This window comes from Microcaecilia unicolor, chromosome 1, assembly GCF_901765095.1.
Source record: "Microcaecilia unicolor chromosome 1, aMicUni1.1, whole genome shotgun sequence".
NCBI classification, from domain to species: Eukaryota; Metazoa; Chordata; class Amphibia; order Gymnophiona; family Siphonopidae; genus Microcaecilia; species Microcaecilia unicolor.
Genome location: NC_044031.1, coordinates 656,505,402 through 656,519,391, shown reverse-complemented (window position 1 = coordinate 656,519,391; position 13,990 = coordinate 656,505,402). Strand labels below are relative to the sequence as shown.

At 47.5% G+C, this 13,990-nt stretch overlaps 1 protein-coding gene across 3 annotated transcripts in view; it reads left to right on the top strand.

The window, feature by feature from the left end:
• ULK3 (unc-51 like kinase 3) overlaps positions 1 to 13,990 on the top strand; it is a 54,475-nt gene that overhangs the window by 28,618 nt on the left and 11,867 nt on the right. For all 3 annotated transcript variants that reach the window (XM_030186532.1, XM_030186539.1, XM_030186546.1), the window contains 4 exons: positions 237 to 342; positions 9,930 to 9,970; positions 12,053 to 12,155; positions 12,915 to 12,979. In XM_030186532.1, the coding sequence (XP_030042392.1) occupies positions 237 to 342; positions 9,930 to 9,970; positions 12,053 to 12,155; positions 12,915 to 12,979 (315 nt within the window). The remainder of the gene's footprint in view (positions 1 to 236; positions 343 to 9,929; positions 9,971 to 12,052; positions 12,156 to 12,914; positions 12,980 to 13,990) is intronic.

Here is a 13,990-nt window from a genome sequence, read left to right as displayed (position 1 = left end):
AGGACATTGCTACTAATGTAGCTATTGAAAAATGCTTTAAAAAACACCCAAAAAATGTCTCTTCTGACTATGGTTTTGGCACGGGATTGGCTCTGGGTCTTGTTAGCACAGGGCTGGCTCTGGGTCCTGTTAGAACAGGGGTGACTTGGGTTCTGGGCTGTAGTAATGCTGGGCTGGTGCTCTATGCTGTGAACTGATCTTTGTTGTGCATGCCGTGACCTTTATTTCACTTGCAGACCTCCCTGGTGGTGGAAGCTGTAGAGAAGGATCAGCAGGGGGATCACTCGGCAGCCCTCTCCTTGTATTGCAAAGCCTTGGAGTACTTTGTGCCTGCTGTACACTGTGAGTAATGGAGGGTCTGAGTGCCCCGTTATTCACCAGATAAATTGTTTATTTCTTATAAACTTTATTCCACACTTCTCCCATTCAGCTTCAAGTGATTTGCAGTGTTCAACAAATATTGTGTCTGGGATGCAAGAGCATCTGCCACTGAGGTTTTGGCTGACATTCTCACAAGTGCTCTCAGTTCCTGTTTGAAAGCAGCTCTTTGTGTGCCCTGTGCCTTACGCAAAGCCCAGTAATGGAAGCATGATATCTCCTTTCTCACATCAAAATCTGTCAAACTCCCTTTCACATGTTCTTCTTCCTTGAAAATTGGGATTCAGCAGTGCGCCATTATTTGCAAAAGAATGGCATTTTATAACCGTATATGCTGAAGTCAGTTGTCATTCTGCCTTATTTTCGAAAGAGAAAGACGCCCATATTTTGACCCAAATCGAGAGATGGGCGTCTTTCTCCCGTGGGCGCCCAAATCAGTATAATCGAAAGCCGATTTTGGGCGTCTTCAACTGCAATCTGTCGCGGAAACGGCCAAAGTTGATGGGAGTGTGTCAGAGGCATGGTGAAGGCGGGACTGGGGCTTGTTTATCGGCCAAGGAGAGATGGGCGTCCTTGGCCGATAATCGAAAAAGAAAAAGGCATTTTTAGCGCGAATTTGGGTCACATTTTTTGGACCCTTTTTTTTCCACGAACAAGTCCCAAAAAAGTGCCCTAAATGACCAGATGACCACCGGAGGGAATCGGGAATGACCACCCCTGACTCCCCCAGTGATCACTAACCCCCTCCCACCCAAAAAAAAGAACTTAAAAAAATTTTTTTTACAGCCTGTATGCCAGCCTCAAATGTCATACCCAGCTCCATCACAGCAGTATGCAGGTCCCTGGAGCAGTTGTTAATGGGTGCAGTGGACTTCAGCCAGGTGGACCCAGGCCCATTCCCCCTACCTGTTATACTTGTGGTGGTAAATGGGAGCCCTCCAAACCGTCCCCAAAACCCACTGTACCCACCAGTAGCGTAGCCAGCGATTAATTTTTGGGTGGGCCTGGAGGTGGACTGGGTGGGCACAGATCTCTTTCCTCTCCACTGCCCGCCTGCCGCCGCCACCACATTTTGTGTCCACCCGCGAACGCCCCGCCCGCGACAGCCCCCTGCACTGACCTGAAGCGTGTTCTCCCTCTAATCCAGCACCGGTGATCATACCCAGCCTTCTACCACGTCCAGCACGCGTCGTCGGAGCTTCTTCTCAGGCGCGTCCCGCCTACTCTGCAACTTCCTGCTGGACGTGGTAGAAGGCTGGCTATGATCGCCAGTGCTGGATTGGAGGGAGAACGCGCTTCAGGTCAGTGCAGGGGGCTGTCGCGGGCGGGGCGGGCCTGTAGCAAAAGTGGGTGGGCCTGGGCCCATCCAGGCCCACCCATGGCTACGCCCCTGGTACCCACATCTTAGGTGCCCCCCTTCAGCCATAAGTGCTATGGTAATGGTGTAGAGTTGTGGGGAGTGGATTTTGGGGGGAATTTGGGGGACTCAGCACCCAAAGGAAGGGAGCTATGGACTTCAGAGGTAGTTAACTTTTTTAAAATTGTTACAAGTGCCCCCTAGGGTGCCCAGTTGGTGTCCTGGCATGTGAGGGGGACCAGTGCACTACGAATCCTGGCCCCTCCCACGACCCAATGCCTTGGATTTGTTCGTGAGCCGGTGGTGGGAGGCGGGACTGTTGGTTGGGAGGCAGGGATAGTGCTGGGCAGACTTATACGGTCTGTGCCAGAGCCGGTGGTGGGAGGCGGGGATAGTGCTGGGCAGACTTATACGGTCTGTGCCAGAGCCGGTGGTTGGGAGGCGGGGCTGGTGATTGGGAGGCGGGGATAGTGCTGGGCAGACTTATACAGTCTGTGCCCTGAAGAGCACAGGTACAAATCAAAGTAGGGTATACACAAAAAGTAGCACATATGAGTTGTCTTGTTGGGCAGACTGGATGGACCGTGCAGGTCTTTTTCTGCCGTCATCTACTATGTTACTATGTTTTTGAGCTGGGCGCCTTCAGTTTCCATTATCGCTGAAAAACAATATCGCCCAGCTCAAATCCGCACAAATCTGATGCATTTGGCTGGCACAAACCGTATTATCGGAAAAAAGATGGACGCCCATTTTTTCCCCAAAGATATGGTTTGTCCCGCCCTTTCACGTACCCGTTCTCGGAGATAGACGCCCATGGAGATGGGCGTTTGCGTTCGATTATGCCCCTCATTGTGCACTGTAGGTAAGGGTCTGGGAGCATCTCCATTGGAATTTCTGGTGCTATCCTCAAGGATGAGCCCATCTCAGAAGTGATGCCATCAGCAGGTGACAGGTTATTTCTGGTGATGCATGACTTTGCAATTGGATGATAAAGCAGCAGGGCTAATGAGATTGTATAGAATATAACAGTTTGTCTGTTTCAAGTCCCCTTTGCTTCCTTGTATGTTTTTGTTTCTAAGTCTCTTTTTTTTCTTTGTTCCTAGTGTGGGCAAGATAGGGTGTAACTGTGGCTAAGAGATGTTCAGGGGTACCTTTCACACCTATCTCCCAGCCCCAAGTCCAAATTACCCCTCCTGATATGCTGACAACAGAGACTGACACCCAGTATCTAGAAAAATATAGCAGTTTATTTATCTTGGCTACTAAACTAATAATGCAAAGCAAATTACTAAAATAATTACAAATGTAAGCATCCACCTCTCTCTCTTCAAGGAGAGAGTGGTGGATGCTTGGAATGCCCTCCCGCGGGAGGTGGTGGAGATGAAAACGGTAACGGAATTCAAACATGCGTGGGATAAACATAAAGGAATCCTGTTCAGAAGGAATGGATCCTCAGGAGCTTAACCGAGATTGGATAGCAGAGCTGGTAGTGGGAGGCGGGGCTGGAGGTTGGGAGGCGGGGATAGTGCTGGGCAGACTTATACGGTCTGTGCCAGAGCCAGTGGTGGGTGGTGGGACTGGAGGTTGGGAGGCAGGGATAGTGCTGGGCAGACTTATACGGTCTGTGCCAGAGCCGGTGGTGGGAGGCGGGGATAGTGCTGGGCAGACTTATACGGTCTTTGCCAGAGCCGGTGGTGGGAGGCGGGGATAGTGCTGGGCAGACTTATACGGTCTTTGCCAGAGCCGGTGGTTGGGAGGCGGGGATAGTGCTGGGCAGACTTATACGGTCTGTGCCCTGAAGAGCACAGGTATAAATCAAAGTAGGGTATACACAAAAAGTAGCACACATGAGTTGTCTTGTTGGGCAGACTGGATGGACCGTGCAGGTCTTTTTCTGCCGTCATCTACTATGTTACTATGTTACTACTTAAAAAAAAAAAAACCAAGAAAAAAACAGAATACAGCTATCTTCTAACAGGATACCAATTGGCTCAGCTCACACTTAGGAGACAACCTCTTATTTAACTCTAATTAAAAGCAGAAATATAAACACCTTATAGTCTTGGGCAGCAACAGCTTTTGTCAGAAGAAATCTTGTCTTGGGTGCAACTGCGAACCCTCCAGGTGATGGGGTTCTCTTGGCTCTAGGCCACTGGCATGCCAAAAAATCCGGTGGGGATGGAGGTGGTGAGTGAGCAAGAACGAAAGCAAAATTAAGTTTCTCTTTAGAGAGAGAGGAGAAGCAAGTGTGTTTGTGCGTATCTGTTCTCCCCCTGAACAGCCACACTGCCTGTTTCAGTTTCGTGACTGTGTACATGGTCTCCGTATACAGTCTCTGTAATTAGTGGCATGTAAGTCCATCACACTGACACAGCCAGCCAGAGTAAGTAGTTCTTTTACGGGTCACTTGGAGACCGTGTCTCTGACGTTCTCATGACAAAACCTCCACTGGAATGCACTGTTTTGGTTTAAGTAGGAGCTCTGTAGAGATAATGTCCGTCTACTGGCATCAACTCCTAAGCTGGATAGAACCCGTCCCTGGCATGGAACAAACACGGAAGAACCGTGTCTCACATCACCTTTTTCCTATACCAAGGCAGCTGAATCCTCATATTCAGAAATCGATCTTGATTGCTGAATGTGGTTCTGTGCAGTACATGAAATGCAGGCCCCATAGTCCTCACAGTAAGTACATTTCTATGAGCTTCCCATGCAGTTTTGTAATAAAAGACTTCAGGCATGAGCATCCTTGTTACCAGTGTGGGCGCATAGGACATTTCAAAGCGAATTGCCCAGATAATCTGAAGCCTGCATTAAAGAACATTCCAGTTCCTGCACCAAGGCTGGTGGCTTTCATGGGTGGTTCCAGTACCACAAAGGAGACCCACACAGTTGCCGCAGCACAAAATATTACTGGCCATTCATCAAGCAAGGAAGCAGATGGATTTCTACAACACTACTGCACTTCAGCAACTGTGAACCAAACCCACATGGCTGGGCTTGTAGACACTGGCTCTAGTATTATTATTATTATTATTATTTGCATATGTATCCCACATTCCCCCACCTATTTGCAGGCTCAATGTGGCTTACATAGATTTATTGACATTGTCATATCAGGATATCAGATACAGTTAGTAAAGTGTAGCGATCAAGGAAGGGAAGAGGGAAGAAGGAAGGGCGTGATTAGGATAGTTGTATAAGGTGAGCTTTCATGATTAAGTGGGTTGGTGAGGTGACTTAGTGAGGTTATAGGTGCTCATTGTAGGCTTTGCTGAAGAAGAATGTTTTCAGAGATTTTTGAAAGATAGTTGTTTCGTTGATTGCTTTCAAGTCTGTGGGTAATGCATTCCATAAGTATGACTTTGTTGACCAGAACTATTGCCGAAATATGCTATTCTACCAGGTTTTACAGTAGAGGTAGTGCTAGCTAATGGATCCAGAGAGACTGTACCCATTACTTGAGTATTCCTGGATTGGGGTACCAAGCCTGGATACAGAGAGGTAGGCATAATGCTGTGTGGGACCGACATGGGTCCAATGAACACTACCCTTGATAGCGGAGTCAGCATTTCTGCTATGGTGACCTGTAGTCAGGCCCGGGCGACCCAACAAACAGAAGTAGCAGAGATTACCTCTCCAGTTTCAGATCCTGAGCCAGTCCAGGTGGAACCAGCTGACTAAGTGACAGGAGGAGATGCTCCAGTGCTTCCAGCTTCATCAGTTCCTGAGGTGATCGAGGCCGTGAGTATGGAACAGCCTGACTTAACTGACACATTTATTGATCAGATTGATTTGTCAGAGTCACCAGCAGAGACCCTTCCAGACATGGATACTGATATAGGACAGAGACATGCTTTTCAGGAAGCACAGAGCTCTGACCCTGACCTCGAAGCCCTGAGGCAGAGGGCTGGCCAACTAACCAATGAGACTGGTAAAGATCGTATCCTATGGAAAGGGGTCTTGTACACAGAGACTGATCCTGTTGATCCTAATAGGCCCTGGACAACAGGCAAGCAGCTTATAGTGCCCAGGGCATACAGAAAACAACTCCTACAGATTGCAAATGATATTCCACTAGCAGGACATCAGGGGGGTGATACGCACACGTACTAGATTGACACAAAACTTCTATTGACCGGGAGTATCTCGAGCTGTAGTTGACTATTGTTGAACCTGTGATGCGTGCCAAAGAGTGGATAAGACTGCTCCTCTGAAACCTTTACCCATTATCAGTGAGCCCATTGAGTGAATAGCTGTGGATATAGTAGGGCCTCTAGCTGTCCTTAGCTGGACTGGGAAAAGATGTATATTGACAGTGATGGACTTTGCTACCACATATCCTGAAGCGGTAGCCTTATCCTCCATAGAATCAGAGATAATTGCCTAGAAATATTTTCTCGGGTAGGATATCCATGAGAAATACTCTCAGACCAAGGGGCACTTGGAGATGCCTGACCTAACGCAAGAGCAACCAGCCTGTGCAAAGTTCTTCTGAGACCAGACTCCTTGTGGACAATGGCCCGTGCACTGGCAGGGCCAGGTGCCATGCCAGCTGAAATCTGTCAGATCTACATGGTAGAACAACAGCAGCTAGACCAGCTGCAGCATGAAGAGTGTGAGATGGAATTCCAACTACAGATAATAAAGTTGGAGATGGAAATGGCTTGCACCCAAAGCTCCAGCCCAACCCCTGTGTCAAGGCTAGAGGTAAGATCCACAGCCCAGATTGGGCACAACCTGTTTGCGCAGTTTGATGATACCTGGAGGAAAGGAGAAACAGGGGTGATATGATACAGACGTTCAAATATTTGAAAGGTATTAATCCGCAAATGAACCTTTTCCGGAGATACGAAGGCGGTAGAACGAGAGGACATGAAATGAGATTGAAGGGGGGCAGACTCAAGAAAAATGTCAGGAAGTATTTCTTCACGGAGAGAGTGGTGGATGCTTGGAATGCCCTCCCGCGGGAGGTGGTGGAGAGGAAAACGGTAACGGAATTCAAACATGCGTGGGATAAACATAAAGGAATCCTGTTTAGAAGGAAAGGATCCTCAGGAGCTTAACCGAGATTGGATAGCAGAGCCGGTAGTGGGAGGCGGGGCAGACTTATACGGTCTGTGCCAGAGCCAGTGGTGGAAGGCGGGACTGGAGGTTGGGAGGCAGGGATAGCGCTGGGCAGACTTATACGGTCTGTGCCAGAGCTGGTGGTGGGAGGCGGGGATAGTGCTGGGCAGACTTATATGGTCTGTGCCAGAGCCGGTGGTGGGAGGCGGGGATAGTGCTGGGCAGACATATACGGTCTGTGCCAGAGCAGGTGGTTGGGAGGCGGGGCTAGTGCTGGGCAGACTTATACGGTCTGTGCCCTGAAGAGCACAGGTACAAATCAAAGTAGGGTATACACAAAAGTAGCACACATGAGTTGTCTTGTTGGGCAGACTGGATGGACCGTGCAGGTCTTTTTCTTTCGTCATCTACTATGTTATACCTGAGGTGACACAGATGGATATCTAACTGCCTTTGAAAAAATTTGCCGCCTCAATGAGATTTCTTAGAAAGACTGGTAATCTCAGGTGGATGGCTAGGCGTTTCGTGACAGGTGTGTTTGTGTCTTCCTCTAGTTATATATGCTGTTTGTAGAGCCCTGCCCTAGTGGTTATAGCTGATACCTTTGAACTTAATGCTGTGGCTTCAAGTCTTGCCTTTTATGATACAGACGTTTAAAGTGTAAATAATGATGCAGACATTTAAATACTTGAAAGGTATTAATATAGAAACAAATGTTTTCCAGAGAAGGGGAAATGGTAAAACTAGAGGATATGAATTGAGGTTGTGGGGTGGTAGACTTAGGAGTAATGTCAGAAAATTATTCTTCACGGAGAGGGTGGTAGATGCCTGGAATGCTTTCCCAAGGGAGGTGGTGGAGAAGAAAACGGTGGCGGAATTCAAAAAGACATGGGGTGGACACAGAGGATCTCTAATTAGAAACTGAATGTTATACAAAACAAAACTTAAAAGTTTGCATATGTGTTTGCGTATCAAGTGGTGCTTAGATAGCAACTCTGGCTGTATCAACTAAGGCTGATGTTGGGCTGGCTTGTACAATCTGAGTCCTGTATATAGCAATGTGATTGTAGGATGGGCTGGAGAGAGCTTTGGCAGAAATTCCAGTAATTTGAAACATGAGGACAGTGCCGGTCAGACTTTTACGGTGTGTGTCCCGCAGATGAAAAGATGGATTCGGATAGGCTGGAGTGGGCTTTGACAGAATCTCCAATATTTGGTACGTAAGGACAGAGCTGGGCGGACATCTATGGTCTATGTCCCAGAAACACCAAAGAAAAACTATGATCAAATATATAATATCACGTTTATTGTTGATTTAATCTTGAATTGAGAATGAATGTGACTGTTGGGCAGACTGGATTGATCATTCAGGTATTTATCTGTTGTCACTTATTATGTTACTATGCTTCCTGCTAGAGACATAATAACTGTAGCTCCCAATTTTCTGTGGCAGTTTTTTCAAACATTCTTTGGCAATTATGTGCTGCACATTTTCCAAACTTTTGCATATATTTTCAACTTTTTTAAAAAAGCCATTTTCTGGCACTTCTTGTATTTTCAGTTATTTTAGTTGGCCCATTTTTTTTTTGGGGGGGGGGGGGGAGAGAGAGGATCTTAGTAATCGGTGCTGGTAAGAGAAGGGAAGGAGGGAATAGTGGAAGGAGAAGAGGTGGGGGATGGAGAGAGAGATGAGGGATATGGGAAAAATGTCGTGAATAAAAGAATTGAGGGAAGGAGGAGGGATGAAGGATAGAGACTGGGAGGGAAGAGAGGGATTGGGAGTGGGAGGAGAAAAAGAGGATCCAGGATAGGGAGGGACAATCAACTCCAAACCTCTTCCCCACACTAATCCTTTCTCTCGCACTCCTCCCACCACTCTCTCCCCAAGGCTCCTCTGATCCTGTCACTTTCACCTTCCAATCTTCCACTCCCCACAACATCTCCAGTCCTCTCACTCGTTCCCCTCTTGCCTCCCATCTGCTCACTCACATGCTCTGCTTTAGCCTCCATCCCTAAACAAGCCCTCCATTACACCCCCTCCCCATTCCATTCCCATACATGTTTTCTTACCCTATCAGCCATCTCTTGTCTCCTTAACCCTCGCATGGCCACAGGAGGAAGAGGCCATCGGTAATTTAGTACCTCATACCACATCCTCCCACTGCTTTGAATCAGTGGCATAGCTACGTGGGGCCAGAAACAGAAGGAAGCCTTTTGCGGGAAGAAGAGGACCTCGGCTGACGGGGGTTGGGGTCCCCCGCCAGCAAAGGTAGGCGATGGTGGGTTGGCGGCGGGAGGGGGGTCGAGAGGGTCGGTGGCGGGGGGGGGGGGGCAAAGTTGTTGGTGGTGGCGGCGGTGGGGTCGGCAATGGCGGAGGGAGGTGGGTGCTGCCGGGGTGGGGGGCGAGGGGCTAAAATGTGCCCCCTCACCTCAGGCTCTGGACCCCCCTCTCGCCGAAGTCTGGCTACGCCCCTGCTTTGAATCATATGGTTCAAAGAACAACAGTCTGGCATGAAGCAGAAGAAGAATGTCACTAGGTGCTGTACTGCTGGCAGGATCATACTGCACCATGCCATTCCTTCTCCCAGAGAGAGAGACAGGGCATCTGCTGAGATTTTGCCGTGCCTCTCTGTCCCAGGGACTACACAGCATCCGTCACCCCACCCTCGTCTAGAGAGAGACATGGCAGTTGTTGCTGCCACCCTGGCCCTCTGTTTCCTGTGGTAGTACCACAGAAATGGGGAATTCCACGGGAATAGCTGGATTTTGCAGTCGCTCCTATGACCACAGAATTGGAGAGGCTAGTAGCCCTGATAATAACCTGGTAAAGTACCTTTAGCTACCCTTACATGTGTTTCAGAGTGGGGCCCTGAGGAGCAGCACTGTAGTGACAGGGCTTCCCTGCATAAGACGTTGTGTGAGTGGAGAAGCTTTGTAAAATTATATACTTTTAATATCTCAGAAGTGAGAGAAATCTGTTTATCTTTTGTAGCTGACAGCTGAATTCTGTAAAAGCGTTACTCTGCCCCAAGGGGATGAAACCGCCAGGAATGGGTTTGTGTGTGATGTGTTGATTTGTGGAGCCCAGACTTCACCATTCTCATCCCTCTCTCCTTTCTGCCTTCAGACGAGACTGACATTCGCCGAAAGGAAGCACTCAGGTCAAAGGTCAGTAACGGGACAAGGGCCAATAAAAGCCAACAGGAAAACGGAAGGATTATGATGGTAGAGAGAGAAGAATCAGTTCTGTATTTTGGGAGGTGAAGGCTGGAGAAGAGACAGAATTCTGGGAGCTAAGAAGCCAGCAGTTTCCGGGAGTATACTTCTTCTTCCATACTGGCATCATGCTACATCTGTTCTATGAACAGGAGACTGATAGGAAGATGGAAAAACAAAGGGTTATGGGGATAGGTGGCGAGGAGGAGAGTGAGCAAGTTGGGGATTAGGCAAAAAGGTAGACTTTTTTTAGGGCTGTACATCAATTAAAAATGTAAATCGCATGATTGACCACAGTTAAAATTTTTAATCATGTAAAATGTTCCCCTCACATTTTCACCTTTATGGTGCAAAATATAGACTGCAGATATAAATTCTCAAAACTGACATACTGTACTTCAGTTACTAAACTGAAAATGAAATAATTTCTCTTACCTTTGTTGTCCAGTGATTTTATATTTCTAATCATCTTATTCCCTGTCTCTGGTTCTGTTCGTGCTCTGAAGTCTATTTTCAAGGCCTCCTCTCTTCTCATTATTTCTTTTCTCTCCTCTTCTCTTCTTCTTCCCCTGCAGCTTTTACTCTCCAGCCACCCCACATTCTCTTCTACCCCCCCCTCCCCCCTTAGCACCAACAGCCTTTTCTTTCCAACCACCCTGTGACTCTTTCCCAGACTCTTCCTCCCTCCTGCATATATTTTTCTCTCCTACCACTGACCCCCCCCCTCCCTCCCCGATGCTCCTGCAGCTTGTTCTCTACTACCCCCGCCACCGCACACTGGCAGCCTTTTCTCTCCTGCCACCTCATGTTCTCTGGCATTTCATTCCCCACTCTGTGTGGCCCTCCAGACTTACCTTGCACAAACAGTGACATTAAGCACACATTGCTCCGCTCCTATGTAACCAGAGCCCTCTCTCTCTCTAGTGTCTGACTCCTGCAGCAGAAAACAGGAAGTTTAATCAGAGGAGCCGGGACGCTAGAGAGGGAGGGCTCTGGTTACAGAGGAGCGGAGCAGCGTGTTCTTAATGCTAGCGTGTATACAAGGTAAGTTTGGCGTGGCCGGGGGGGGGGGGGGGGGGGGGAAGGGAATGAGATGCCAAAATAGTGGGGTGGCGCGAGAGAAAAGGCTGCTGGTGTACGGTGGTGGCAAGTAGGAGACAACAAGCTGCAGGGGCATCGGACAGGAAGGGGGGCAGCAGTAGGAGAGAAAAATATGCCAGTGGGAGGAAGAGTCTGGGAGAGGAGGCAAGAGAGAAAGATAAGTAGCAGAACCAGGAGCAAGCAGCTTGATGCAATTAAGTTAAAAATTTTAACATGTTAATTGCATTAAAACACGTTAAATGTACAGTCTTAATTATTAGTTTATTTTACTTTATTAAATTTATTTGCTGTTTATTGTATACTTTATTTTATTTTGATGTCAAATATACTGGATATCTGAGAATTGTAGAGAGAGGTCTAAGCTGGTTAGATTCATGCATATATAGGGAAGCATTGCATGTGTATTTGTGAGGGAGCCATGCGTTTTGTGTTTTAATGTTGCTGAAGTTATATATATGAAGAGATATTTGCACCTTGTCATCTTGTTCAACTATAAAATCTTTCCAAGCCTACAGTTTATTTTTAGGTAAAATAAATCACACAATGTACTTTCATAAATTGTAAATGAAGTACAAAATTCCTTCTGTACTCTTAGCCAGGTGTTGCTGCTCTTCATGGAGCCAGTTCTACCCTTGCCTAGCTTGTGCTCTCTCTCTCCCTTGTGGGCTGTATTCACAGCCACGTGCATGTGTCTGGGACAGGGCTTTGCTGACCTTGAAACCTATTCGCTTCTACTCCCAGGGTTTTCTTGATTCCATGTGTTTCCTGAAGGAAGAGATGTATGAAAGAGTTTCAGTGCTGGGACCAGTAATAATTATCTGGGGCTTCTTTTATGCATTGGGCATGGATTAGGAAAAGTCAGTTATAGGACTGATAACCTTTAACTGGTTCAGTAGATTATCTCATTTTGTGTGTCCATTTTGATGCTTGTAGGTGAACCAGTACATCTCTAGAGCAGAAGAGCTGAAAGCAGTGGTGACATCCAACAACAGAGCTATCCTTCAGCAGGGGAACTCTGCCCGGGACCTTCTCAGAGGTAAGGAAAGGGGAGGCCTATTGTACTGTCTATACCCACCAGTAGAACCACCCTACACTGCAGTTTCCTCTTCCTTCTTGTGGTTTCCAGTTCATTTGGAATTGGCCTACTCTGGGCTACGATGTTCTGAGTCTTCATGTGCAACTACCAGGGATTTTTTTTCTCCATTTTTAGATCCCCCAACCCCACCTCTCCTATTGCCACAGTAGCCTTTTGGCCAGTGCTGCTGATCACGGCTCCTGGTACATGTACATCTTGATTTTGGCCACTAGGTGCCACTGTTGTGCGAGGGTTAAGAATCCCTCCACTTCTTGTGGATGCTGCATTTACAGGATCCCTATATGACCCAGAATGCAAACACTAGTCTTAGGATTAGAGTCTGAGTCTCTCTCATGGCAGTGTACAGCATGGCCTTTCAACTTTAGGGCTGGCCCTCACATAGTACATTGTTAAAAGACTGGGATTCTTGATGGATGGCTCCCAGGCCTGGGGCATCTTGTAACAGTGCACATTGCCCTTCCAAGCCATGACCACCTTATAAGAATGGTTATACTTCAGCTCCTTTGTGAAAGGATTGCCTATCCTTATTCAACCCTGACTCAGTTGTGTGTGTTTTCAGTAGCCATATCAATAATCCTGGAGAAAGAAAGATAAGTAAGGAACCTGCTTGGAAGGACGTCAGGCTGCTGCTAATTTATGGAACTGGCTTCAGCAGCCTAACATGTGCAGGGAAGCTGAGAAATCTTTATGTCATTGCAGAGATGTGCAGAGAGAGTCCTCGACTGTTGGCAGCATTACAATTGGCCTCCGCTGCAGTTACAAAGGTAAGGCACTGATGCAAAACGCCCCATACCCCCTGTGCCACTGCTCGCCCTGGGTCCTAAGAAAAACATTCTCCTGTAATGCTGTGAAATTCAGTCTCTGCCAAGGAATTCTTCAGTCTCTATGGAATCCTTGGAAACCAGGAAGGCACAGCAATGTTCTTCGTGGTCAAAGAGTGGGTCTGGCCCAGGTGACAGGAGGAGGCAGACAGAGCATAAGACACAGCTCCCCTCTTCCAACATGCTAGGGGAGAAAATTGACTCAAGGAGGGATGGGAGAGGATTAGAAGAGAGAAAGGAAGGAAAAGGGGGAGAGAGAGAAGGGGGAGGGGCAGATAGAGCTCATTGGGGGAGGAAAAGGGAGGGGATATGGGGAGGAGAGAAGATTAGGAAGGGAAAAGAAGAGGGAAATGGGGTAAGGTGTGGGAGGAATATTAGGTCAGGTTTTCCCAATTTTTGAAACACAAGGTACACCTGCATTTTCAAAAATGTTGTGCTGCACACCATCCTCCACAGAGCAGGCATGTGGGCATAGGAGAGGACTCTTATGGTCAAAAGAAAAGCTAGAGAAGCACAGGAGGGAAACTATAATGAAGGAGAAGAGGAGGACGTTGTGCTGTGTGTAATGTGTGTACTGCACAAAACAGAGGCTGCTAGTGTATTCGCACGTGCTCAGGGAGGAGCGCCTCCATGTTTAAGAGTGCTGCTGTGAAGTGCTGAGCCCGGGCATTGGGGAGAAGAAAGAACAAGCTGTACTGCATGAAAAGTTGAGAGAGGAGAGAAAAGCAATGAAGAGAAACCTGAAATGAAGGAAGAAAACAAATATACAGATTTACCAGAAGAGTTTATATATAAATGTAAAACAGTTTAAAACACTAAATATTGTACATGCCTTACTGGTTAGAGCATCAGGCTGACAATCAGGAAAGCCTGGTTCACAACCCATTGCGACTCCTTGTGATTTTGGACAGGTCATTTAACCCTTCTTTGCGTCAGATACAAAGTTGGATTGTA